General features: G+C 38.6%; 2 protein-coding genes across 4 annotated transcripts in view; one reads left to right on the forward strand and one right to left on the reverse strand.

Moving 5' to 3' along the window:
* The window catches only part of LAMA1 (laminin subunit alpha 1), a 101,424-nt gene extending 88,704 nt beyond the window's left edge, over positions 1 to 12,720 (forward strand). Inside the window, exons 53-63 of the mRNA XM_057397504.1 lie at positions 133 to 303; positions 948 to 1,099; positions 1,612 to 1,797; positions 2,255 to 2,414; positions 3,522 to 3,634; positions 4,700 to 4,889; positions 6,871 to 7,029; positions 8,189 to 8,342; positions 8,935 to 9,068; positions 10,158 to 10,380; positions 12,177 to 12,720. Coding sequence (XP_057253487.1) covers positions 133 to 303; positions 948 to 1,099; positions 1,612 to 1,797; positions 2,255 to 2,414; positions 3,522 to 3,634; positions 4,700 to 4,889; positions 6,871 to 7,029; positions 8,189 to 8,342; positions 8,935 to 9,068; positions 10,158 to 10,380; positions 12,177 to 12,337 — 1,803 coding nt within the window. The 3' untranslated portion in view covers positions 12,338 to 12,720. The remainder of the gene's footprint in view (positions 1 to 132; positions 304 to 947; positions 1,100 to 1,611; positions 1,798 to 2,254; positions 2,415 to 3,521; positions 3,635 to 4,699; positions 4,890 to 6,870; positions 7,030 to 8,188; positions 8,343 to 8,934; positions 9,069 to 10,157; positions 10,381 to 12,176) is intronic.
* Positions 12,721 to 16,750: 4,030 nt separating this feature from the next.
* ARHGAP28 (Rho GTPase activating protein 28) overlaps positions 16,751 to 27,852 on the reverse strand; it is a 72,704-nt gene continuing 61,602 nt past the window's right edge. For 2 of the 3 annotated variants that reach the window (XM_057397506.1, XM_057397507.1), the window contains 7 exons: positions 26,018 to 26,180; positions 24,479 to 24,561; positions 23,010 to 23,207; positions 21,971 to 22,114; positions 19,950 to 20,104; positions 19,320 to 19,384; positions 16,751 to 17,359 (listed from right to left, as the gene is read on the reverse strand). In XM_057397506.1, the coding sequence (XP_057253489.1) occupies positions 17,268 to 17,359; positions 19,320 to 19,384; positions 19,950 to 20,104; positions 21,971 to 22,114; positions 23,010 to 23,207; positions 24,479 to 24,561; positions 26,018 to 26,180 (900 nt within the window). In that variant the 3' untranslated portion in view covers positions 16,751 to 17,267. The remainder of the gene's footprint in view (positions 17,360 to 19,319; positions 19,385 to 19,949; positions 20,105 to 21,970; positions 22,115 to 23,009; positions 23,208 to 24,478; positions 24,562 to 26,017; positions 26,181 to 27,852) is intronic. The other variant, XM_057397505.1, reaches the window with a different exon arrangement.

A 27,852-nucleotide genomic window follows, 5' to 3' on the forward strand; every position in this document is an offset into this window, starting at 1 on the left:
ACAATGAATAGTGATGCTTATAGTGATGAATCTAGGGATTTTAAGATAATCTGATCTCTGCTTGAATTTTTTTGTTCTTCTTACAAAGTCAGAGGACAAAGTCAGTAATTATTTCTCTTCCTCATAAAATAGCCTATTCGTACTGTGAACATCTTGAACAATGGATATATTGAGTTGGTGCCTAAGTCCTTAAGCCCAGAATCAGAACTGATGGCAACTTTTGCTACAAAGAACAGCAGTGGCGTCATACTTGCTGGACTCAGCAGGGGACTGGAAAAGCGACGACGTAGGCAAGCACATTTGGCAAGTACTGAAAGATTTTTTTTTTTTTTGCCATTTTTACACAATATCATCAGGTTTTTATGGCTGTAACTTGCAAAGAATAAGAAAGAAAAAAATATTTGGCTTAGGAAGGTCCAAATACAGAGTCAAGGTTAGGGAACAGAGGATGTTCATTGTAGCAGAGGAGAGGTGAAGGATCAAGTTGAGACCTGGTATGGTTACTAGGTCCTAGAATGCTTTTGCAGCAAGGAGGAAAACTGCACATGAAATACAGAGAAGTTACTTTCTGCTTCTGTTAGTCAGAAGTAGTTAATGAAGGATTTGAGATAAACAGCTATCTCATATCTTGTGGGCTGTTCTGGAGCTCCTGGAATGCAAGGACAGCATCTTAGCAGGAATACCTGCCCCTTTCTTACTCTCTTCCTCTAAGAGGATGAGTAGGGTGGTGGACCAAAGAAACTCCCAGCTCTCAGGTTTTCAGTTAGAAGGCTTTGCAGTCTAAGAGGTACCAGTACAATGCCTTCTAGTCTTTGAGTTTCAGTAAAAAGTTTGTTTACAACAAAGTTGGAGGTAATTCTTTTCCAAAGTATGTTCCATTTATACACTGAATGAGTGACAGGAAATTGAACTATAGTTAAAAACTAATCTTCTGATTAAATCTACAGCCGTTCTTTTCCATCATGCTGATGGATGGTCATCTTGTAGTGCATGTTAATGCTGGTGATAGAGCAAGTACTAGGAAAGTAGTTCTTCAGTCTGCTCATGGAACATACAGTGATGGACAAGAACACTCTGTCATCCTAATCCGGAATAAGAGGTATATGTGACTGCCAAGAGTACTAGCTGTTTAATTGTTATATGCTGTTGTCAGTTCACTGTGCTGTCTGAGGAACTGCCTTTGCTAACTCGTTATGTGGAATAATCGGGGCTGTGTTTTTATGCTGTTAATGCAGGTGTTCTGATTTACATGGTAATTGTATACAGCATACAGCCACTGATGAAGTTGTAGTTAAAAGCTCTCAGAATTTCTAGACAGCTTGGGCCACTTGTGTAACATACACTAAATAGTATCAGAAAAAATATAACTATCAAAATAATTTTGAGAGACACCTATCAGAATAATTTAGAAAGAAATTTGAAAAACTCTAAGGGTTAAAAACCGTGTAAAGAGGAAGGTCTTTTAGTTTGAAGACATTAAAAGTATTATCAAAGTAATGGAATCTCTTTCTTAGAGCAGGACATTTTTTGTGCTGAAAGGAATGCTTTTTCATTTGAAAACACATGTCTAGAGCCCTTGTTCAATGTTTTTTCCTGCTTTATCTTTTTCAGGATCATAACCGTACAGGTGGATGAAAGTAACCCTGCAGAACTGAGGCTTGGTGGATCAGCAGAAATGACACCCATTAATATTTCCAACTTCTATGCTGGTGGCATTCCAGCAGGAGAGGGCATCTTAGGGCTAAAAATGGCTGGCTCCTTTTATGGCTGTATCAGCAATATCATTTTTAACAAGGAGTAAGTCAGAGGGGTAACTGCCTTGATTTTCAAAGCATCGTATAGTAATTATTCATTGTAGTTTTTAATTTCTTGCATGACATCCATTTGCCTGATTTTTAACCTAAGACAAGCATTGGGTATTGTAACAGGCAGAAAATGGATATTACCAGCTACATACATATCCAAATAGCATTAAAAATGTCTTTAATGCGTATAGACACAGCACAAAATGTAAATGTCTCCATGATAGTTTCATCTGCATTTACAGACAGAATAGTTTTCCAAGAAAGCTGTCTATTAATATTGTTCTGTAGATGGATTATTTGCCAATTCTCAATCTTTTTGTTCCAGTATGCCAGTTCTTTCCCTTTCTCCCACGACTAGTTAAAGACCCTGTGAAATACTCTCCCTGTACTTGGGAAATGTAGCGAGTTTGAATTTCACCTCTTAAAATGTAGGGTTTTTTAAAATACAGGCTTTTGTATTTCACCACTTCCATGAAGTATGAACATGTGGATATGGACAGCTGCTTTTTGTCAGAGAAGCCTAAACCAGCCATACCAGAAGACATGGAGATTCAGCCTGAACTTCGAGCTTTGCCAGTTCCCCTGAGGCCTCTTACAGACACAAAAAAAGTATGTATTACAGCAAAGCTTTATTACTTCTTCTAGGAAAGTATTCAACAACAAGATGTGTTTTAGCTTTGCGGAGAATTTTCAAAGTATGGACAGTGTATATTTATTTCTTCTGTGGTATGGCATGGTTCAAGGAATGTGAATTTGAAATGATTATTTCTCATAGAAACACTGTGATAGAAACCTTTGCAACAGACTGATGACCTTTTGGAAGGGAAATGTAGTTAGGTTTGTCATTGTTCAGGCAGCAACACTAAAAAAGAAAAGGAAAAGAGGAGTGATAGTTCTCCAGCAGAAAGACTTGGAAGCAATTATTACATCTCATGTGTTCCTACCAAAGTGGCTCTGTCCTGAGTTTTGTATTAGTTGTGCAGTTCAGCATTCACGTTTTCCTGGTCACACATGCTTTGTGTCAAAAGAGGAGGTAGAAACCATTCCAGAGACACACAGTGTCTGAATACAGCTTGCATGGGACCTGTTTCCTCTCCCACAGACCCTGTTCCCAGGAGAGATGGAAGCATTACTTCTCTCCTTCTGCAGCTGCACATCTTTATAATGAAGTGTTTCCAAAGCATCCTGAAATAATTTTTTCTGTGGCAACAGAAAGCAGGATTTTATACATTTCATACAACTGTGGCTATAAAAAGAACTAAGTTGTCCTTCTTACAGCTAAAGTATAGCTTTGGCTCATACCCTGTTACTCAGCTCTCCATATTCCAAATCATAACAAAAATGTGCATCTTCACTAAATGGAAAAATATTTCTACTGAGTCCATGAGATTTTCACTCTGAAATTGTACTCTGTCTTCCGTCATTTGTGATCAAAAGGGCTATCAGTTGAGACAAATGGTGAATGAATACTTCTCAAACTGCAAATATTTCTCAAAAAAAGACAAGTGCTGTCCATGAGGCATAGCTTAATCATTAGGACTAGTTCTTTTTGAGCCTAAAGACAGCTCAGAATGATTGGAGTTTAGCTAATTGATGTTGCTATATACTTTGTAGTTATCATGTGGCTCAGTTTTGTTCCTTACAAAGCTCTGCCATTCAGCACTTGCTGGTCAGCACCTGATACTATCATTCTTAATAAAATCCTTTCATTAGCAGGTTGTTTGTGCAAAAGATGAGTTACCTAATCATGTTCAAGGTGCCCATCAGTTTGGACTTGCCAAAGGCAGCCATATGACACTACTCTTCAATCAGTCTATTGTCAGGAAGAAGTGAGTATATCCTGAAACATCCATGCGCACAGTGTACTACTTTACATTGAGTTACAAGAAGTGCAGTGATGATTTTCATGAATGATCACTGCATTACCAGCTTTAAATATGGCCCTCACTTGAAGTTTCTTTGGATTCCTCATTGTAGAAGGCATCACAACAACTGCAGTGTAATTAATGTCTTTCCCAGATTTGGTCATGAGTTTAACTCATGGTCAAAGTTTTGCATTTTTTCCCCCCTCAGACTTAAAAGCCCCGCTGTACCACCTTCTGTAAGTATTTTTCCACATACAATGCTCAGCTGGTCCCTGCTCTTGTGACTGATGCAGATAACAGCTCACCCTCTGCTCACCAGGTTTTCTGCAATTGCACCTTCCATGTCTGCTTCACTCCCCAGGTCATTGAAGGAGATGACTGCTGAGACTAATTCTGTTGAGACTTAATAGGCAATAGCCCCTCTGCCACTCATACTTGTTTGAGAGACTTCCAACAAGGTCCCCAAAACACAGCCTGCATATGCTTTTTTCAACTCAGAAAGCCTCTGCAGGCACTGAGAAAAGAGGTTTTTTTCCCTTCTAGCTCTTATGTTCTAATTACTGAACATAAGGACATTGCAGAGAATTGATGCTATGTAGTCTGAACCTAGTGTCTCCATAATAAATGGCTTAATCAACTCCTCTACCTTTTAAGCTGCCTCCTGTTCTCAGTCTGCCCATTATATCCCAGCAAGCCTGGGTAATAGTAATGGATGCCATCCCATTATCCTGGAATTGGTTCCTTTCTTGGGGCAATATGCAAGCCTGCAGTCATAAACAGTTGAGCCTGTCCCTCTTAAAGCCCAGCTTACTCTGGCAAGCACTTTTTCTGTCTCTGAAAGGTACAGCACTGATTTCTATTATGAAATACATTATGGGTCATACTTGCTTAGAATCAATGCAAATTCTACTTTTCTGGCCTTTGTAATGATAAATTTTGTTTCCTAAGAAGGTTGTTCTCTGCCTGGAGAAAAGCTTTGTATCAGTGCAGAAGAAATACTTTCAGTAACATTTAATTTTTATTGTTTAGACTTTCTGTCCAGCTGAATCTCAGAGGCTTTGCCTCCAGTGGCCTGATTTACTACATGGCTCACCAGAACCAAGCTGATTATGCAGCCCTACAGCTTCATGGGGGACAGCTCTATTTCTCGTTTGATCTAGGCAAAGGAAAAGCAGTAGCGTTTCACCCTGCTGTTATCAGTGATGGAAAATGGCATACGGTAGGTAGTCACTAATCTGGTACTCCATTTCCTCTTCCCTGGAGTTGTTGGGATGGTTTCTTTCTGCCTTTCCTTATGCTTTCTGTTTTGCAACAGCAAACAGGTTTTAACACAGTCATGAAACCATTCAGATAACTTGTGTTTGAATGTAATTATTTCCTTTTTAAGTTCTCATTGATTTTGCATCCATTTCAGCATCCAACTATCATAAGGTATCTCAGGTTATTTAGAAATCAACTGTGTAATAACAGTCATCTTCAGCAGAGAAGAACCCAACACAGAGGTCTAGAAATTCTTTTTCCATGCAGAGAGCTTTCCGTGTGCTATGCTACCAAAGACCTGCAACTGTGTGAGAGGGTGAGATTTATGGGTGCAGAGTTTCTCCTTTCTCCCACATACTGCTTAATACATGACCATGTCATAGCAGCTAGTACTAGCAGGGAAGCACTTTTTCCTTTCCTTTGTTGGTGCAACATGGAAAAGGTAGGCATTTGGAATTTGAAGGCTGGGTGGGGAATACTTGGCATAAGACAAGTTTGAGGAGAAATTATGGCTACAGCTTTCAGGTATCACATTCAGGTGTCACATAGCATTCAGGGCCTCCTGTACAAAAACTCTGTATCAGCCTCTGTTGGCCCAGCTGCTCAGAGCAGCTCACCTGCTGCTGTCTCTGGCTTGCTTTGTGAAAAATAACTGATGTCTGCATGAATTTTAAAAGCAGTTCTGACCACGTTACTCTTCTTTAAGGCAGGTGAGGATGCTAAGCTTGCCTTCCCTTGTCCATATCTGAAGCCTTAACTCTAGGAATTGGCTTCTGTGGGACAAAGTGATTGACACAAAGCTACCATCTCTCTTAGGTGCCTAAAGAATCAGCATAGTGGTTTTTTGCATTTTGTATATAATCAGCAGAAGAAAAAGCAGCAAAAACTAACATAAAGAAAACAGATGTGAACTTCTGTCAGAGAGAGATATCACAGTTAAGCTCTGCTGCCTTTCCTGAAGAAAAGTATGTGCCGGGATTTACAGCTGCATGTTTAAAATAAAATATACTCGTGTAAAACTCACACTATCAGCTTTTTAAGAGATGAACAGATTCCATAAAAGAGCTGACCTACCTTTACTACCCAGGACATAAAAGCATGAGCTTGAACCTTTTTTTTGAGATTAAGGCTGAGTCACACAGCTTCACAGCTGGGGGTGATTATTGCAATAGTTCCACAGTCAATTTAAGATAGTATGCATTGCTGCTGAAAGAAGCTCTTCTTTCTGTTCTCTGCCATCTGCTTCTATCACCCTGCTTGTGCTACTTTACCCCCGGTAGTGGTTTAAACCCTAGCCAGCCCCCTTACCAGTGAAAACATTCATGAAATCTCATGTTGAATCTGGTCAGGATTCTGAATGGGGCTAAAAGTAGCCAGTGAAGAATAAATGGCTAGCTGACTTAAAATAAAGACCCTCATCTGCATGTGAGTAATCGTTTTAGTGTAAGGAAGGCATAGGGGCATGAAAGAAGGTGGGACAAAACCGGAAAGCTTGTTGGTCATAGCAAATTAAGCACTGCCCATCGTAAAATTACAGCGTAAGAGTTTGTGCTTCAGAGAGGCGAGATGGCTTCGCTGGTGGGCAGCATAATTGTAGAAGACCAGCACAGTACTTCCCTCTTCAAACTCATGTACTCATATCCTAAGGAAATAAACTAGTGGCTTTAAATAATGTTTGTTAAAACACTGAAAAAACTTATGCAGGACAACATGCAATTGTTGTCAGCCCTCGGGGAGGCAAGGAAGCAGTTCAGCTGCTCAGTTGAATTCTGAAACGGCCTCAGCCTCACCAAGAATTTCAAGAGGATGCCTTAGTACAGCATGTCAAAGAAATCTAAGCATTAAATTAAAAATTGTCTTGCTTACTTCTGTAGCAAATGATGACTAGGTAACGGATTCAGCTTACTGATTTATGTCTGCATGCTCTCATTTTTTTCCAGGTAAAGACAGAATATGTTAAAAGAAAAGGTACAATCATTGTGGATGGACAGGAATTAGTAGCAGTCAGTGCTCTGGGAGATGGTAGCACTTTGGATGTGGAGGGGAAGCTCTACGTGGGTGGACTCCCCTTAGACTATGTGCCGAAGAATCTTGGGAATGTAAGAAGGTTTGGGGTGTTGGGGCGTCTGATGTTTTGCAATACTAGAATGAGTATACTGCATCAAACCCATCTAATTCAGTGTCCTGCCTCTGATGGGCATAAAAGAAGTACTTAGGAGAGAAACAACAAAAAGTAATGACCCTTTACCAGATAAATCTTTCCAGCTTTCTATGACTTGGTGATTCTAGCTAGATCTTGTATCCTTTTATGTTTTAGTAATAGCTCTTCATAGATCTTTTTTCTCTCAATATCTCTGTTAAAAATGAACAAAGAATATAAACTCCAATATTTCATTATATAAAATAAAATATGACCCAGAATCTCAGGCATTTTGGTACCTAAGTCCTACTGCATTCAAATAGGAATTAGGTGCCTTAAATATCTCTGAAAGGCTGGGTTTAGCTGTCTTGAGATTAAAACATACTTTTTACACATGCTTTTAAAGGGTAGGTTTCTGTCGCCTTACTCCTTGTGCAGCCCATTATCTCGGGGAGGATTCTGGTGATGATAACAATGTTTCTTAATTCCTGGGCATACTTTTTTCACCTATGCTTTTTAACTGGGTAATGGGGCTAACAGATATTTTAATGCTTTGAATCAGCAATTGCTGGAAATAGTAATGGGGAGAAATTCCAGTGAGTCTTTTTCCTGAATAGAATTCTGGCGATGTGTATTTGTAAAATGTACAAAATTTTTATTTACTTGTTAATTTGACAAAGCATATTTGGAACGCCTTTAATTGTTGAGTGTATCCCTTCGCACTGTGAGGGTGGTGAGGCACTGGAACAGGTTGCCCAAAGAAGAAGTGGTAAATGCTCTATCCCTGGCAGTGTTCAAGGCCAGGTTGGACAGAGCCTTGGGCGACATGGTCTAGTGTGAGGCATCCCTACCCATGGCAGGGGGGTTGGAACTAGATGATCCTAAGGTCCTTTCCAACCCTAGCTGTTGTAGAGAGTGTTTTTAAACTATTTATTTTAAGACATTATGTACATTTATATAAGTATAGGTAATAGTAGAAATTGAATTACGTAAATGTTTTAGATCCTGCTCTGTTTGGTTCAGAGAGTTTTTTATTTACCATAACATCAGGTGAATCACTAAGAGAGCATTGCAGCAGTTTGTATTACACATTAACTCTTATATTTCAATATGCTTAGGTGACTCACAGTATTCCTGCCTGCATTGGTAACATGACTATTAATAGCAAACAACTGGACAACGAGAGCCCTGTCTCTATCTTTGCTGTGAATAAGTGCTATGTAACAGTGCAGGATGGTACTTTCTTTGATGGGAGTGGCTTTGTTGCTCTTGGTAAGTGTCATTAAATGAAAACAGTACCTTACTGAATTAATGTTAATGAAAATGTACTCTTTTTAGGTCTTTCTGGAACTATGTGTATTTAATTGACTCACACAAAGAGTGCATGCCCTGCATATGTATTTCTGAGTCCCTTTACTCCATATGTGTAAAAGTGGTCATTTCTGCAAATGGTTATCTTCCACCAATGAAAGAGCTAATGATTCTAGCACTCAGAACGAAATCAGTTGTCTCTTTCTTCAGCTAAGTATATCCATGTTCATGATAAGGTCTGTTAAAAAGGCATGGAGACAAAAGACGTTGGGGACTTTTGAAGTAACATGAATGATTACGTTTCTGCTCTTTACTGTTTATTACAAATGAGATAAAATCTATTAAGTCTACATGAATGAAAGAAAGCTTATTTGGAAATTTACCTTTTCAAGTATAAAATATGAATTAAGACTCTGGAAAATGTACTTTCCGCAAGGCTGTATCCCACCAAAGTAATTAGCAAGCTTTTTAGGTCTTTTAATGATGATGAATGTATTCTACTTTGTACTGTGGGTCACAAGTCTTCTATTAAAAGCTCATAACTTCTTTTCAGTTAGAGAAGGTTACAAAGTGCGGTCTGATGTGAACATCACACTGGAGTTTCGTACAACAGCAGTACATGGCATTCTCCTTGGAGTCAGCAGTGCTAAGGTTGATGCCATTGGACTGGAGATTGTAAATGGCAAGGTAGGCTGCCATGTGCTGGCACACTCATTTCACAAGGCTTGCTTAAAACTGGGAGGCTAGAACTGTTTGGTAGCGCTAAATAGGCACCAGTGAAATGTGATAGAGGTAAAATGTCTGAACCAAATCCCCACAGAAGTAGTCTGGGACAGACTTTCCATCTCAGTGTTTCTCATCACCTTCATATGGTAAAATGTGAGATTAGCAGAAGTCACTGGAACTTTTTTCCTTTTTAATTAGTGTAATTTATGTTGTCTTGTAGCCACTGTGACCTCCTGTACTGCACAACTTGGATGTTAGACCAAATATATACCCTCCTTATAGCTTAATAGTTTTTCTGCCATAGAGCTACCTTTGTCCTTGATAAACACATTGCATGTACAAAGTACACTGTTTTGTAATTCCTTCTTCAATATTCATGAGCAATTAATTCACTTTCTATTTCTACTGGCCATTATGTGCCATAGACCATTTAACAATCAATACATAGTTCTCCACTCATCTCCTGCATAAAAAATGTATATTTTATTGCTCTAAGTATTTCCTTTTCTCAGAAATGGCTCATTTTTTATTCAAAACTTCTTAGCTAGAGACAATATTAAATGTCACTGTTTCTGTGGGACATGCTTTTTCAGTTAATATTTACATATTAATCCTCACCACAGAGTTGAGGAAATGTCTACTGCTTTGAAAAATATATACATGAAGTAAATCAATACATGTATTGACAATGAGAAGTGCTTTCAGTCTATTCCTCTTCAATTAGATACAGTGGATGTTCTTTCATATCTGAATTCTCAGCTTCTGTAAGAAAACTGCTTGATTTTTAATTGTAAGAAACATTGAAGTCCCAAGGGAAGTATATCCAAGCTGAACCTGTGGAACATTGCATGGATAGATTTAAATCTCTGATTTTAAAGATACTTCAATAAGGGCACACTCTATCCATCAAAGTAAACATTAACTTTGCATAATTACCAAACATCTATTCAGAAGGAAGTCTCTGCACCAGCATGATTGTGCTTTTATCTACGCAAATTAGTTCATGCATTCTTACTTTATATCTTTATTGGCATCTGGTTGTTTATACAGGTTTTATTCCATGTCAACAATGGAGCTGGCAGAATAACAGCTACATATGAACCAAGAGGCACAAATAGTTTGTGTGATGGAAAATGGCACAAGCTTCAAGCAAACAAAAGCAAACATCGCATTTCGCTGATAATTGATGGGAATTTAGTCCAAACTGATAATCCCTACATCCAGTCAACATCTGCAGATACAAACAATCCCATTTACGTTGGAGGCTATCCTGGTAGGTACAATAATATTTCTCTTCCTTTCCCTCCCTTCTGGTCTCGCTCTTGTAAAAATGGCTCTTAATGCAAGCACTCTCTCCCCGCTTTCTCTCCTCTCTCCTCCTTTCTTCCTCTTCCCCTCTCCCCCTCTCCTTTTCTCTTTTCTCTCCTCTCTCCTCTTCTCTTTTCTCTCCTCTCTCCTCCTCTCTTTCTGTCTTTCCCTCCTTACCTTCTCTCCTCTCCTCCTTCTTCTCTCCTTCCCTTCTCCACCCCTCATTCATGAAGTTCTTGATTGAGTTATAAATCACAGTTGCCATTTCCCACGTTGTCACTGACATCACTGCGTATTATTTGTGTATACTTTCTGGAGGACTGCATTTATCTATTGAGTGTGTTGGCAAGATCAGCTGAACTTGTATCACTTTCCTACACAAACCTGCTCCTTAGTTTCTGAGAAGGATTTACTCTGCATGGTTTGTCTTTCACACTCTCTCTCAGACTTTACAATGTCCCTGCGTGTGTATGTTGAGGTATGGTTCTTTTGCAGTCAAATTAATATCAAGGCTTTTCTTCACATTCATCTAAGTAAGGTTTCCATAGTGGTCTTCTCTGCTTTATTTTTGCTGATGTTTCAAGGCAGGGGCTGTGCAGGCATAAGTCAAGCTGCTGAAGGTGAACATGTATTTCCTATGTTCTGTGTAAATTCCCTTCTGTCTGTCAATCATACTAGGATGATAAATAAAAAAAATAGTAACACAAAACATATATAATTGAATTACTTTTCAATTAAGTTGTGCTACTCATTAGTTGATAATTTGAACTGAGACAATGTATTCATTAAGAGGGTTGAGTTTTGAACATCATGAGTTTGGCCTTTATGCAGGCATACTTTTTAATGAACACATCAGTGCTGAGAGTAAATAGGCTTTGTATGGCTTTTGAATATCTTCGCTTTTACACATAGCATAAAATGCCCATATCCATTTGTCTCTGAAACAGCTGTTACAGTTTATCACTTCAGATATTTCCATTTGTGGAAGATGTGATGAGGTTTGAAGAGCAAACTCAGTTTTTAAATATTTGGAAAGATTTAGGGATAATAGCTTAAAATGCTACAGAACCTTCTGTTGGACAGGGTTTTGGTGCTTTATGAAAAATAAAGTAATGCTATTTAGGTAGATTTTGATCAATATTTGGGTCTTCCTTGAATACCAAAGTGGCCTTATCAGCATCTTGTGATTTTTATTTTTTTAAGTAAGGTATTGTAATACTAATTGTTCTTTCAGTGCTTTGTCTGTAAAGATTAGGGCTCGTAGGGAAAGGAGAAATTCTTCAGTTCAGTGAGTACTGCAGAAGCTGAATGAATTGTTTGACAGGTTGTATGGAAGAAGAGTTGGACTATCTTGGACTATCTCCCAGCCTCATGTTTTGGGTTGCTGATGGAGTCCATGACTGCGTACAGTTCAGCTTTGCTTCATATTCTGCCAGTTTCAATTTTAACTTGAAAGATGCCTATGTAGAATGCCTTTCTCCTCTCTTTTCCCCTCTTTCATCTCCCATTTTCCCTTGGGACAAATTATTCCTGTAACCTCTGCCCAAGTTTTCCCAGTTCATGGCTTAGCTTGATGGCAGTAGTGGCTGTCCATGGAACGATGTCCCAGATTCCCAAACATGAATGGAACACGGTACTACTCAGGCATTGCTTTTATCTCTTGCTGGTGAAGGAGGACAAGCTGTTGAATAATAACCTAAGTCTTTGTATTGTTTCTTTTTACTGGAAATACAGTCTACATATTTCACATTTGTTTTTCAGCTGATATGAAGCAAAACTGCCTCACAAGCAAGAGCTCATTCCGTGGCTGTTTGAGGAACCTTGTGTTGACCAAGGGCCAACAAGCAGAATTGTTTGACTTCAGCAGAGCTTTTGACCTGCGTGGAGCCTTTCCTCATTCCTGCCCTGGGGCTGAGCACTGAACTGCATCAAAGCCTGTCTGGACTGAGAGAGGGGGGGGGGGGTTGTTGATCTGTGATTTTTTCATTCTCATTTCGTAATGAAGAGAAGAATTGGTGAGAGTCTACAACTCTTTGATTTTCTGGTTGTTTTCCAACTCAGGTCATTTATTTTTTTTTTAGTCAGAAGCTTTATGTCTGCATTTTAACTAAATGGTTTAAAAAAGCAAATACCTCTACTACAATGTTAATGGCATTAATTGGGTATTTTTCTTTTGGGATTTTTTATTAATCAGTGTTGATTGCTTGACAGTATTTCATTTTATTGTGTGTTGGCCGTTTTAGGAAAAGGTAATCATTTTGGACAGCATAATAAAAATACAATAAACTGTTCATTATTTCATGTAGTTCAGTTGTCCGTACATTTCAGTTAGATAGAGAAGGCTAAGAAGTGAAAAGTGGAAGTGGATGTAGTCCAGCAGAGGGTGCAGGAGACTAAAGCATAATTTTGAAGGTCTCTGATTCACAGTCTAGTTAAAAGACTATTCTTATTTATACTTTCTGTGGTAGCTCCAGTCCCTTTTACTTCTGCCTTAAATATTCAGTGCTTCCGACCCCCATTATAGCCACATTGTCTAGAAGGATTATGATCCTGTTTATGCTTTCATGTAATCAGTTGCAGGACAGGCAGCAACTCCACAGCACAGAGATGTGTATCAAATGTTGTGTTGGTGAAGAAACTATTTGGGTCTTGTTTGGGAACAAATATGTATTTTGGAAATGAGAACTAATGCATCTTTCCTCTGAAACAGTATTTCTTACAGGATACAGGAAAGCACCTTTGATGCTCTACGATTCTTAATTCACATTCATGCTAGTTTGAAAAATACTGGTTCAAATGAAAGCCGTTTGTCACTGATTTCAATGAGGCAAGATTCCAACCAGTGTAATTTTGTACCTCCACTTGAGCAAGGATGACAGAAAGTAGTCCTTGGTGTAGCTAGCTATTCAGGTGCTGTAACAACAGAGTTGCTTTTAAGACAGATTCACCACTGCTTTTTGCAATTCCTGTCACCTGCTTCTATCCAAAAACCACGTGTTTAGATTTGAAGAGCTTTCTTTGTCAGTATTGTTTTTATTTTTGACATGAATACAATACAACAGACACATTCTACTGTACAGATACTCTTACGTGTGGGTTTACTTCAACAACACATAACATGAGGTTTATAAGGGAAACGTACATACAAACATTTTGCTTTGATTAGTGGCATCGTATTATTTTCCAGAGAAGACGCACATTGATGGAAAGCCATTGAAAAATAAAAATTGAAACACAGTATGTATTTTGTCTATTAACCTCAAGATCTGATCTCATAAGGTTCATATTACACGCAGTAATTGAGGCAACATGTTTTGGATAAAATTTCATCCATATCCTTGAAATATGTCTTTCTTTGTGGTTTCCAAATCTTTTTTCATAGAAGGAGAAACATTTTATCAATGTATAGGTCTAGTGGAGTGGTGAACTTAATAATAGAAAGTTTTGGAATAGTAAACCTCTATGCCAAAATATTTTTCCTGGAAAATGTAGAGTGAGGTAGTTAATATTATACGCAGACACAGACACATTTGCGCACACACAGACATTCTAATGACATTAGATGCATAAAGAGGTTAGAGCATTCCAGTCTTTTTCCAACACCTCCTCCTTGCAATACATTCTCTCTCTCTCTGTTGATATGCAAAATGCTGTCTTTGCAGAACCGTGGAGTACAAAAGTGGTTGAGGCATCTTTTGGAGTTTGCTGAAAAAGTTTCTCCCTGCTTGCTACCACTTTCTTATTAATATGCATGTATGTTGCTTTTTGTTAGATGACAATCCTATTATAACTTTGTTTTGACTTCAACTGCTGTTAGAGGAACAAAATTCCCACTGCCTCCACTAGCATTTTGAAACTATAAGGCCTAAATTTGAGACCTCATATTCAGAAGTGTCACAGAGATTGTTCAGTTTGTCCGTGATATATTAAATCAAGTTAGTGCACCATAACAACACAAAACAACTTAATGTGTAACAGTATTAACCACAGTACACATGGGTCATTAGGTCCATTTGTATCAAAAGAGTATTTTGCCATTCTGTTTCAAAGACAGCAGGTATTTGACCGTGCTGTATTATTCAGGGCATTGTACGTAGAATCTAGTTCATCTGCTAATATGCATGTCTTATACAGTTATAGGCAATTTTAGCGTAAAACAAATGTTCATGGGATGGATTCCATGACATCAAATTTGGCTTTCCTAAGTTGCAAAGTGGTAAAAGGTGGAAGTCTTCCAAAAGCCCCTTGTATCCCATACAGAATACAGTGGGATCTACTTCAGAAATAATTCCGAAGTCCTAATTTCAGGGTCCAGAACATGCTGAGCAAGTTATGGTGTGAACACATGGGTGCATTGTACTTTCCCTTACACAGCCATTGCGAACATGGAGTGAAGTGAGTGGGCAAGACTGAGGAGGTCAGCGTATCTGTCTGAAAGTGTTGTAGAAGGTTCTCGTTTGCTATGACACTTCAAATTCTTTAGTTAATGTTTAGGCTTTCTGTGTAGTCATAGAAGCTTTTTTGTTGGCTATAGGTACAATTATGCTTAGCATTTATATGATGCTTGTCAAGTTCAAAGCACTTTCCACATAAAGTCCCTTTTCTGAGTTTGTCCTTCTTGGATGTGTTTATAACTTCTGATCTGCTCAGGGAATTGTTTGGCTGCATCTGAGAGCGGAATTTAACTCAACTAATTCTCATTTTATCTTTATAAGGGAAGTACTAGTCCCATTTTATACCTAAGAGTAAAGGGCAGCATAGTAGAAAGAGTTGTTCATTTCCCCAGAGGGAACTAAAGGGAATCAAGAACAAAGCACTTGACAAAACCTTTATGCTTAGTTCTATGAGCAAACCACAGATCTACTGTTTCTCATATACTTAAAATAAATAGTTGTCAAAGTAAGCAGTGTATTTTATAATGCCACTGCCCCAATCTTTTCCTGGCTGCAGATATGCCTCCGTTAGTGTTAAGGGGAAAAAAAAAAGTAAGTTAAAAATTACAGTATTTTAAAGAAATGAAATGATGATGCAAAATTTTATAGTAAGGAAGAGAGATTGGATCTGCCCTCTGTAGACATTATTGTTGCTGGTAAAATTACTGATTCAGTGTTGCTTTCTCACACTGAACACTAACAGTGAAAGTTATCTACTGGAGAATGCTTTGAACCAGAAGTAGTATTTCTAGAATGTGCAAGCCTTCGTAGCACAGCTGCAGCAGAGCATCACTCTTCAGGACAGTGTACTTTATGTTCACCTGGAGGACTTGGTTCAGACTGCTTTTATTTTGTTACCTGGTAAACAGAGCACTAGCTTCTGCCTGATATGTGTGTCCAGGTGAGGAGCAAAACCCGCTGCTGAGACTCTGAGTGAGTTCATTGTGCAATATCGTCACCCAGTGACAAGCACTGCAGTGCAGCTGAAGGCATCAGTTCCCATTTTCTGCATAAGACAAAGATGAAAAAAATACTTGTCGTTTTCCAGAGACCTGTGATTTCCTTACTGAGCAAACATGCTTCAGTTCTGTAAAAGTATAATCCAGAACAAAAGGGTTAGGTGAAGAATAGTGCTCACCCTTGTGACTGGCTACAGACTAGGCATACTGTCTTACATTTGCTATGCTTCATTCCCAATGCAGTTGTGGCCCACTGTTCTTTCTCCAGCCTATGTGTTTTCATAGACTACACGCCATCTGTAAAAAGAGCTGCTATTTGCTATGTATTTGTAAAACCCCCAGCACAACTGGGCCTAGTTTGGCTGTAGTTTTAAAGCCCCAGTTTGTAAATGTTAAATGAGGGTGTTAAATCCCTCTGCTTATTGGAAGCTTTTTATTCTCTATGCTGTATTTTACAAGATCCAGACAAAGATCTCTCATTTCAGTGCGGCTGAATAGTATAAAAGTTGCTTACATCTTAAAGCTAAAATAAACAAAAGAAAAATAGGTTACAAATTAAGAAACTATAATGTTTAACAAAAAAGGTGATGGCTGTAAGTGGCACCGTTAACACATATCATATTATTATGGCATTACACAGGCTTAAATTTGAGACTATCAAATAAAAGATAGAGTCAGGGGAATATGCCCTTCTCACCCAGCATTTGTCTCCCAAACCCTGTGTATGTCACAGGGGAAGGAAGGATAAAATGTTTTGTGGAGCTACAATTGCACACAGTAATGTGATTCAGACAGACAGTTTTGGAAGACTGGTACATGGTGAACATACATGGAGCTGTATAGCTGTTTATGCAGTACTTCTTCCTCCTGCTTCCCTCCTCCCCCAGCGTCAGGTATTCATGAGGACTGACTGAGAGACAAATATTGCAATAATGCAGACTGTACAGGTTTACTTCCAGTAGAAAGGTTTGATTTTGTCACACAGCCATGTCTTGGCACTGCTGCAGGTCGAGTGCCTCTCTTCAATGCTTGACAGATACCTTCTTCTCTTCAACATCTCAGTGACACTTCTGTGTTACACTGTGGTCTGTAGTGTTTCATACACCCTTGGATGCTACTGGATTCTCTCACAAAATTCAAGTTCTAACATCAGGTCAGGAAACAAACAACTCCGGTTGTTTTCTGTGCACCGTACCTTGGTCTGTCCTCCTTAATTCCTGGGCTAACTGGCACAAATGTAATCTGTATGAAAGTGTAACTGATATGACATTTTCTGATGGCCCAGAAGTTGGAGTGATATTGCTCATACCAAAAATGGTGACCATCAGTTGGACAGTACGGTAGGAAGGAATGATGTTCTGTAGCTACCATTTTGTTTTGTCTCTGGCAAGAGCTTCTTAAAATGACAGGCATCACTCTTGCCCATTTGGCTTTTGTCCAGTACACCACAGGCTTGTGCTTCAGCTTGCTTTTGGTTTTATCACCCATTCTGCCTGAGGGTTTGCACGGTAAACATCTAACATGTGTGCGTCTGGATCCAAACAGTGTTGACCTGAAACGGGAATCCACAGCATGAATCTTAGCATATTCTGAGCATGTTAGTATATGGGAAATGATCATAGAATCACAGAACAGTTTGGGTTGTAAAGGACCTTAAGATCATCTAGTTCCAACCCCCCTGCCATGGGCAGGGATGAATGGTGTTAAAATGTCCTTGAATACATCTTTGACTTGTACATAGGCAGCCTAGTTCAGTGTGACCCGCTAATATCTCGCCTGGATACAGGCAGGGGCTTTGGTAAATTTGTGACTGATTTTACTCACTGAGAGTCATGAATTCAGTTTCACTTCCAGGCAAGATGTCCTGCATTAAACTGAGTTATGGACAAGACATTTACTCAAATGGTGAACAAACATTGTGGCTTCTTTAGAAGCATTAACAACACTGTTACTGTAAGTGCCACAGTATGGGGGGGGGGGAGGTATTTCTTTGGATTTACTGAGCTGGAATTGCAACTCTCTGACTTCATTTCTACACCATTTTTAAATTCTGAAAAAGTAGTTCTGTAAACTATGTGTTCCCATCCAGCTAGGGTCTTGCAAAGAAATACTGGGACTACAGCAGTTGCTGTTTTTCTGGTTAAAAAATAAAAGTCCTCCTAAGTATCACCATTTGAGGATTTTGCGAGGTGGTGACTGGGAATAAGAGTTGGGTGGTTGGGGAGCCCCTACTGCCTTTGCAGGCAGAGGGGAAGAGGCATTTGGTGCCTCTTAATTACTTTATTACTTAATTGAGTAGTAAGACAATAAATTCTTGAGTTAAGTTGATTTGTTGGACTTATATTGCATTTACACTGGGTGATAGAGCCATTTAACTGGGGAGGGTACACTGCGGTGACACAAAGGATTATGGTAAAATGCTTGTGCAGTTACTTACAAGGTCACTTGGGTCCTAATGATTTTACTCAGATGAAAGCAATATAAATGAATTAATGCATAATCAGTAGCCTAAGGTACCCTGAAAGATCTAGGACTATAAAAATAATTTTAAATGAAGATGAAAATTAAAAGTCTAGGTTTTGGAAAGAGCATGGTGGGAATACTCAGGATAGTTTCACACGGCTTTTAGGATCTCCTATTTTAGCATTGGTTGGCTATCCTCTTTAGCCAGGCAAAACAAATAACTAATCAAATTTAGCTTTGTATACCTTCAGTAATAAAGAGTTTTCTTCTGGACTGCTGCTGAAGCAAGGCTGTGATATTTCATGATGATTTTATAGAAACTGTTTAGAACTGAATCTAGAAGAATTAAGGCATAATCTAATCAGACAGTTGACAAAAGACTCCAACAGAGCATCCAGAGTTTTAGTATGAAAGGAGAAAGAAGAGAGTCAGGACTGTGCAATATCGAATTAAAATCTGGGTTTTGACCTTTAGGCCAGAAACTTGTGTGGCAAGCCTATGTTGTTATTACAAAAATATCACTGCATGAAACACGGAAGAAGACAAAATCTGCAAGGAATTTACAATCTAAATAAAGCACATGGATTAGTATGAGTATATTACACAAATATATGCAGGGGCTGAATTCTCAATTCTGTGTTTTTTCTTTGGGGGAGGTTAACACTTAAATACAGAAAGGAAGAAATAGGTCTTGGGAAAAGGCTTGACAGCGAGGTGGAATGTGCTTGCAAGAAGACGACTGAGGGTCTCTTAACCATGGAAAAATTCTCAGTTATGAGAGTAAGAGAGGAAAGCGAAAGGTCAGATGAATTTGGCAAGACTGTAAGGGGTCCTGCTGAGATCAGCCATCAGGTCACTATCCCCTGTAGGGTGCCCCTCCAATCACACTGGAGTCAGAAGAAATTGATTTTGACACCTTTTGGGTCAGGCTTCTTTCCCGCAGATGGACTGGAGGATAGGAGAAACCCAGCTGTGTGAAAATAGCACTGCCTGAGGACATTAAGGAGGCTACGGACATTCCAAATTGAATTTTCAAAATGAAGACGTACCTATATTTCCTCCAATTTCATGTAAACTTTGGATCTGGCCTCTCATGTTCTGTGATGATCCGTGGCTAAGATGGAAAAAAACTTTAGTTTGTCTTTCTCTTATAACCACTGCTTTATCAGCTGCCGTCTCTAGTAAGCTAAAAATTGGTATTTTTGCCCCTGTGAACTTACTTATCAAAAGAATGGACTTCTACCAAACGCAGCACTTCAGAATACTGAATCTGCTATAGAGATAGATTACTGTGTTGCAGTTACATAAACCTTCTGTTATTTATTTCATATTATTTATTTAAAGAACAGAATTACTTGGTGACAAAAAGTTTTAACATTTTATGGGCAGATGTAAGACAATCCCTCTGGGTTCTCTATGGAGTGAATCTATAGAAGGTATATTTTTAGTAGTGTCATAACAGAGGGCAGATTGATTTTCTATAGGAGCCAAATATTAAGTACAATATGAAGAATAAAGTCAATGGTTATAGTTTCTTTGACCAACATAACCATAAATTATCAATTTTAGATTAGAAAAAAAGTTCAATAGCACAATAAGCATTTGAAAAGGGAACAATCTATTCATTAATGGTTCTGATATTATTGTTCAGGAAAAACAAAACGTTCTGGTTTACCCACCTGTTTTCACAGTGGAATCGAGCCAGGATGTCTTTGGCTTTTGTTTGGCTGTTGAGTTGAATTGCCATAGAGACTTTTGAATGCAGTGGAGCATAAACTCTTATCACCCCCTCAGGTATGTCAGACTGCAGGTATGGGGGAAAAGTGACAGCTCCCTAAAAACAATATTCAGTAGAGTAAGTCTAAGGCAAATACTGCTTTTGGTCCATTCAGAAACAGTCTGCAATTCTTTTTGAGTTTGCTTGCAAAAATCACTGCCCTGGACTCGATTATTCAAAAAACATATTTATAGTCACACAGATGCAAATTTGTAGGTACGGTGTAGCAAAATACAACACAAAGATCAAATTTTTTGGTAAGTATGCCATAAATGCACATAGAACAAAGTAAAGCCCTTAAATTTTAACTGCTTACAGTAATAATTGAGTCAAGTTGTTATCTGACATTTTAAAAATAATTTCTGTTCACATTGGTCAGTGAACCAACTGCCTATTTAAAAATACATAAAAATTATTAGCAATATCTACTCTTCCTTTCAAAGATGAGATTCTCCTGGGACATGAAGATCCAGCTCTTTGTTTCTGCTTCCTACGGCTTGAACTAGATCGAAGTGTATGTACAGTAAAATATCAAAGTACCATATGGTTTCTGTTAATTTGAAATTTGACCTTGAATAGGGTTCAAATGATCATCTATGAAGTTTATGCACTCTTCCATGATTAATGGCAGATAAATCAATTAGCAAGATTTGCATTCCGGTTCTAATCCAGTTAATACCATGCTGAGCAGAGCACAATGGTCTCTCCAGTCTCTGTCCCTGTGTGATTTAGAACGTCTGAGACCTGGGGATTGTGTTAAGTGCTCTCAGAATTCAACTTAGTTATCCAAACGGAGTTCGCCTCCAATTTACCCTTCATATTTCAGCTACCTGAGATGGCTACTCTTGTTTTTATTAGATGCAAAGCCAATTTCGATCAATGAACTTCTCTTCCCAAAGGTGCAATGACTGCAGTAATTGACTATCCTCAGAAACTCTCACTGTATTCGTTCCAGGGTGAATACAGTTTTGAAACACAGTAGTCTACACCACAATTTTAAACAAACATCTCTCTCTCCATCTGCAGCATGAATGTGTGTCCTACCCACAATATATTTCAGTCAGTACTGATGAATAAATTCTCCAAAAAGCTGGATTAGCATGGATTCACAATTCATACATAGGATTTCTTTTAATTTTTTCCTCAGACACTCCCTTCTGCATTTTCTCTCTTGTCTGTATTAAGTGGCTTCTTCTCTATTGTTTGTAATCACTTGTATCATTCTTTCTCAATTTCTTTTTTCTGTTGCTCCTCAAGACTATTCTTCAATAACTATAGAGACCTTGACTAGTTCTTTTAAACCTGCATGGAAGATTCTAAATACTTTCTCTCTGGGTTATTAAAGGTTAGATACCGCATGGAAAAATTACATATAAGCTGTTACAGGGAGTGTATATGTTGTGCATGTGTACGCAACCTGCTTTGTTGCCCAAATTGTATGTTACACCTAATATATAAGTTGCTTTTAGGTGTATTGAAGTAGCAATTCCCCAAGCAAGTTCCTAAACTACATACCTAGGCAGTAGAGAAAAGTTGGTGGCTTTAAGACCTCCAAAGGAAGATTTTTTGTGTCAGACTTCCCGAAGTCTGAACTGCACCTAGAGCTCTTGAAGTCCTCAAAAGTATTCACCTTTCTGCTCTGACTATTTCAGTAAAAAAGCCACTTAGGCATTTAAGATTTAGTCCCAGTTTTGATGTCTGTTAGGCAAACTGGAAATAATTCTGCCTTTCCCACATTTTCTCAATCAATTCCCAAAGCTTTGTCTTACCAGGATGTTGGGCTGGAAACTCGGATTTCAAGCTAGCTCCCAAATCAGCTTATTTTGTATGTCAAAATTTCCTCCCCCCCACCTCCAGAAGCTTTTATGAGGTAAGAAAGGAGGGAGGCTGGTTAAAACTACACTTGATAAGTTTTTACCACACCTCTGGTCTTTCAGGTCTCTCCCGTTCCATGGTTTTTCTCCTCAGAAGTTTTCTTACTCCTTTGTCAAACATCAGCTGCCTTTTGCTGTTGTTCATTGCTGCTTCATTCATTTTTCTCACTTGGGAAATCAAGAAGGATGGGACCTACATGGAGGAAACCAGGACTAAGAATATACAGTAATTTTTCTCCCCGTAAAACAAGTGTTGGGGCTTTAGAAAGGCATCAAAATTTCAGCAGTGAAAGCTCTATTCATTCCCAGACAGTACATGTGATTAGGAGGTCCCTCTAACAATTAACCCAGTTATTCCTTTGGTGAAACTGTAGATCATCTTTTATACCATGTGAAACTTTTAGTGATATTTGCAGTTAGCCCATATTATTATGGACTGTATTTTAAGCAGTCATTTAATCTCATTCACAGAATCAAAGAATGGTTTGGCTTGGAATGGACCTTAAAGATCACCTACTTCCTCCCGCCCTGCCATGGGCAGGGACACCTTCCACTAGACCAGATTGCTCAAAGCCCCATCTAGCGTGGCCTTAAACACTTCCAGGGATGGGGCATCCACAACTTCTCTGGGCAACCTGTTCCAGTGTCTCATCACCCTCACAGTAAAGAATTTCTTCCTTATATTCAACTAAATCAGTTTAAAACCACTGCCCCTTGTCCTGTCCCTACATGCACTGTAAAAAGTCCCTCTTCAGCACTCTTGCAGGTCCCCTTAAGGTACTGGAAGACTGCTGTAATGTTTAGACATCTCACCTAGACATCTAGATTAAATCATTCTCCTGTGCATTCTTCTGTATAAAAAATGGTGCAGGATAGGTACCTCCATAGGGCAATTTGTGCTAAAATGAATGTCTTAGGTGAAGTAAATCTCTGTCCAGAGGTTCTGTCACCCTATCTCATTCTAGATATCTCATCCAGTTTTCAAAGAATAGCTAACTTTCTTATAGGAAGATCAGTTTACTCTTATTTATGCAGAACAAAACACTTCTCTGTATTGGAGCCATAAAGAGGGAACCAGCATTACTCACTGTCCACAGGATGTCCTGGTACCGAATTAAAAGCCGCACAACATGTGCTGTAGTGGCAGCTGCTTGCATTTCTTGTTGGTTTGCCCGTTTCCCTTTGTAGATGAAGAGGTTTGGTGCAACAATCATAGAAACGTTCCACAAATTCATTTTATTTTTTCCTTCATTAGCAACCACCTTCTTCAGGAACTGAAGAAAGGCCTGGAAAAACAACACTTTTTATTCTGAGTCTCACAAAACATTTCTTAAACGCAGCATTTGCAAACATAAAACATGCTTGGCTCGAAAGCTGTTATAGTTGCACTTGGAGATGAAATTTAGGGGGTTTTGCGTTCTAATTTGGTTTACTGATATTTGCTGGCACAACCATCTGTGTCAATCATAGAAGAATAGTGTTATGAAAATATACACTAATAAATTATCTATCACTTAGAGCATAATCCAAAATATATAAGTCAAGTACAGTGTCTGCACTAAGGCTCTGAATCCTGTAGGAGAGGAACAAGTATTATGATTGAACAGTTAATTTCTTCATAGACTTCAAGGTTCCCATTTTGATGTATCCGGTCAAGGCTTTTTATATTACAATCACCAGGGTGATCAGCCTCTCTTCAAATGTACACCAGTCCCATATGTGATATAATATGAAGATTTTCTGCCAGCAGCCCCCAGACTTTTATTCTGGGATAATGAAAGCAGAAAGGGCTCAGTGGTTGCTCATTGACGTCAATTCTTGACAAAGGAGAAATTTTCTTTTTGGATGTTTTATTTAGAATTTCACTTGAGTTGACTGAATAGGATGGATTGCAGCTGGGGTTAGAGGTGGGCTCTGCCAATGAGTCCTTTTACAACACTGTCCTGGTTTCAGCTGGGATAGAGTTAATTTTCTTCCTAGTAGCTGGTCCATTGATGTGTTTCAGATTTAGTATAAGCATAATGTTGATAACACGCTGACGATATAAGTTGTTGCTGAGCAGTGCTTACCCTAAGTCAAGGACTTTTCAGCTTCTCATGCCCTGCTAGCAAGGAGGCTGGGGGAGGGCATAAGAAACTGGGAGGGGACACAGCCAGGACGGCCAACCCAAACTGGCCAAAGGTATGTTCCATGCCATATGGTGACGTGCTCAGCATATAAACTGGGGGAAACCTGGCCGGGAGCCTCTGCTTGGGAACTGGCTGGGCATTGATCAGCAAGTGGTGAGAAACTGTATCGTGCATCACTTGTATATTCTAATTCTATTATATCATTATTATTATTATTGTTCCTTCCTTTTCTGTCCTATTAAGCTGATTTTATCCCAACCCATGATTTTTACTTTTTTCCCCCCAATTCTTTCCAAGGAAATGACAAAACTCACAGATAAATCATTTCACAGTGCAGTGTCTGACCTCTGACTGTTAGGAAAAAAAAAAGTGTCATTTAAAAGTCAAAAGCACCACAGATGGCAGGTGGTAGCAAATTAAGAGCTTACCTTGGCTGTGTCTCTATTGGCCTCAGGAAGCAGCATGATCAACAGATGCAAAGCTTGTAGCTGTAACTTGATCTTGGAGATTTCTAAGAATATGAATAATTAATATTTTTGAAATCCCTGTTGCAAGTTTCTAAAAACTGTGTTGGTCAGCAGTTCTAGAAACGCAGCAAACACTGCCTGGTTGAGACCAGCATGTTTAGGTCCATTTTCCAAATATAAAATCCATTCAATGAGTGGGTTTTCCCTCATCATATTGGGTCTTTATCATGAGGGGTGACAAGGCTTTCTATTGGCAAGGAGCCAGTAGTTCTCAGTACTAGACAGTTTCTCTTTGATATGATGGTCAGAATATGCCACAAATGTGGAACAAGTGTTTTCCCCCTTTCAAACTGAAATGGAAACTTGTTTTCAGAGAATTTTCAGACTAATGTTATTGAGTAATTTGATGAAAGCTTGTGCCATTGGAGTGGAGATTAATTGCTTACAGCTTAAAAGGTATTTGTCGCAAATCTAGCACTCTAGATAAATATAGAGCTTTGTCAGTTACAAATGCCGTCATGTTTTCACAATTAGTATATACTGTTGTTTTGCAATGCTCACTAGAAAAGCTAGGGTGAAGAAGATGGGAAGAAAAGCTCTGTCATTTGCTTCCACTCAGAATGACTGAGAGTTTTGGAGATAGAGTGCGAGATATGGACAGCATGTCTGTGGTAGGGAGTAAAGCAGACACCTCCTGTTTAGTCTTCTCCTACAAACCGCTAAGTGACAGTGACTGCATGCAGCCTGGGGCTCACAAGGAACACACTCAGGTATGTGAAGGTTACAGAACGGGTTACCTCCTGTGTGTTTTAAACTACCTCATGGAGACACCGAAAACTTGGCTGCAACCAGGTTGTTAGTTTTCTGTACTGATTTGCATAATAAATTTACCATCCTGATAGTTTTACTCTGTCCTAGCTCAAGGGAACTTACAATGAAATCAATAGGCATGCCAAGGTACTACTGCATTCTTCCTGGAGAGGAAATGAACAAAATGTACTGGGAATGAGAGGCTGTATGTACACTGAAAACAAAACCCAACTGCCTGACGTTTTCTGTGATCACACGTATCTTTGCACAGATATTCTGACCTCAGCACAAACCTTCAGAGAAAGACAACAGATCCAACAGAATATCAGCTAAAGGGCAGTGACTTGACTTTACCTTACAAAATTTTCATTTGTGAAATCTATATTTCGTGAGAATCAGGGTCTAAACATGAAAGTCATTCCTCAGCTGTTGTTTGCTCAGAGGTTTCCAGTCTTTCATTAAACTGTTATGGCATTCACATGAATCTATGCTATTAGCTAAATGCAGACTATTTTCCATTTGAAAAGGAAAACTTGCAGAAAACTTAAATATTTAAGCAACGTACTCTCTACTGCAGAGAGAGAAAAAAATACACTTTTTTTTTCTCTCTACTTCAGAGAGAGAAAAAGGTGTAATGTCTACTATAGCATTTTATCTAGATGAGTCAATACCAACTCCATTTCCACATACTTTCGACTAGTGTGATGAAAGCAGGCAGATATTCTACTGTGAAAAGTGGGCTTGGGAGTTCTCTTATAAACATTTTCAGCAGTCCTGCTGCATCATTATTTCGTACTTGGTCCCAGTCAAAAGTGTCTTCATAAAATTTTGCCTCAAGTTCTTGATGGAGATTCTGAAAGATAAAAGGAACATCTGACCTTTAATCATTGCTTCTGACCTGGCAGTTTGAGATCACTTCAGAAATCCCATTACAAACAACAGGCAGGTTTACATTGCAATTCAATTAAAGTAGCCCTAAATCACTATGGTCTAAGTACAGCTGCATGGAGTTCAGAACAGGTTAACAAGTCAGGTTCCTTGGGATACTTTGCAACCAAGGCTAAATTTGGTTTGCTATAGTTACATTTCTGCTGGCAACCCATTTAAACAATTTTAAAGCAAGACAATTTTGTGCAATATCTTAGATGGAGTAACAAAACATTCAATTAAATGGGATTTTTAGCATAAATGTTTTTTTTTTGTTTTAAAACACTCTCCAGGTGTCTTGACCTCTAAATCACAGAGGAGTGACATTTCTTCTTCAGTGCCAGTGAGTTTGCTAGATAGTCTGCTGGCATATGAGTCCATGGGTCCTGAACAAATGGCTTTAAATCCAGGTCTTCCTGGCTTTAGAAGGATGTTCTCTTTCGGGTTAGCTATAATTAGATTTGATCACTAAATAAAAGTATCAAACCATTACTGTCAGAAAACTACCACTTAATACATACATGCATCCCAAAACCACAAGAGAGTAAGAGAACTAAGACAACAGATTATACCATTTTGGTGCCCATTTCAAACTCTTGTTCTCCAATGTTAGCATCTTGATCTGTAACAGAGGTCTATTTAGTTCTGGAGGGTAGCCAATCAGTGTTTCATACACGCGTGTGAATTGGAAAAAGTACTCAGTGAGGTTCCTAATATGAGCAGAATTTAGCTTCAAACTCAGATCACTGTTTGGAAATACAAGCTCCTCAAAAATTTGTTGGGTTAATAAGCTTGAAAGATGAAATTGTATTATAAGGACATCCATAAATAATGCAGCTTTCAGAGTTATTACCGGCCAAACACTGCCTTATCCATAGAAAGTTTGTTGCTGCTGTAGGTAATGTTCAGGTTTCAGATCATGTTTTTGTCAAATGTACCTTAATATTATGCAAGAAAATTTAGTCCTTTCAGACAGAAAAGCTTCTAAAAATGAATTCCATTTACCATGTCTCACATGAATGGAAGGAAATTACATATCAAATATGGTCACACATAATTAAGTGGAATGGTTGGCACAAAAGGAAATAGAAAGTCATTCAGGATTTGGTATATAATGTTACAATCTCATTCTTACTATCACATTTTACTGGTTGTAATCTGGCTATCTCAGCTTCCTTTATATTTGCAGCCTTTTCACATAATCCATACAAACACCTGGATTAAATTCTCTCTTGGTAACTGACTGGAAAATGTGGAATAGAAATCCTCCCCTCATCAAAAGCACAAGAGGACAGAAAAACTACCCCACATTTTTCTGCTGAGAACTGGGGAAAAGCCATAGGAACAGAAAGCAAGATATTTGAAGCATAAGCATTTTATATAATATATATATCCACAGGGCAAGCACATATGTACATTTGATACTCTCCCCCTCCCCCATATGCAGCTAAGTACTTTTAAAACATCTTTTTTCAATTTTTTTTAAATGTGACTGATCCTACATTAGACTGTCATACATTTTTGGTTCACTGGAGCTGTTGTTACAAACTAGATTACAGAGGAAAACTTGTATTTATTTCTTCTATTCTTTGTTTTAT

The sequence above is a fragment of the Pezoporus wallicus genome, unplaced genomic scaffold (genome assembly GCF_028554395.1).
Source record: "Pezoporus wallicus isolate ANWC-B61680 ecotype Strahan unplaced genomic scaffold, APGP_CSIRO_Pwel_v1 contig_227, whole genome shotgun sequence".
NCBI lineage: Eukaryota > Metazoa > Chordata > Aves > Psittaciformes > Psittacidae > Pezoporus > Pezoporus wallicus.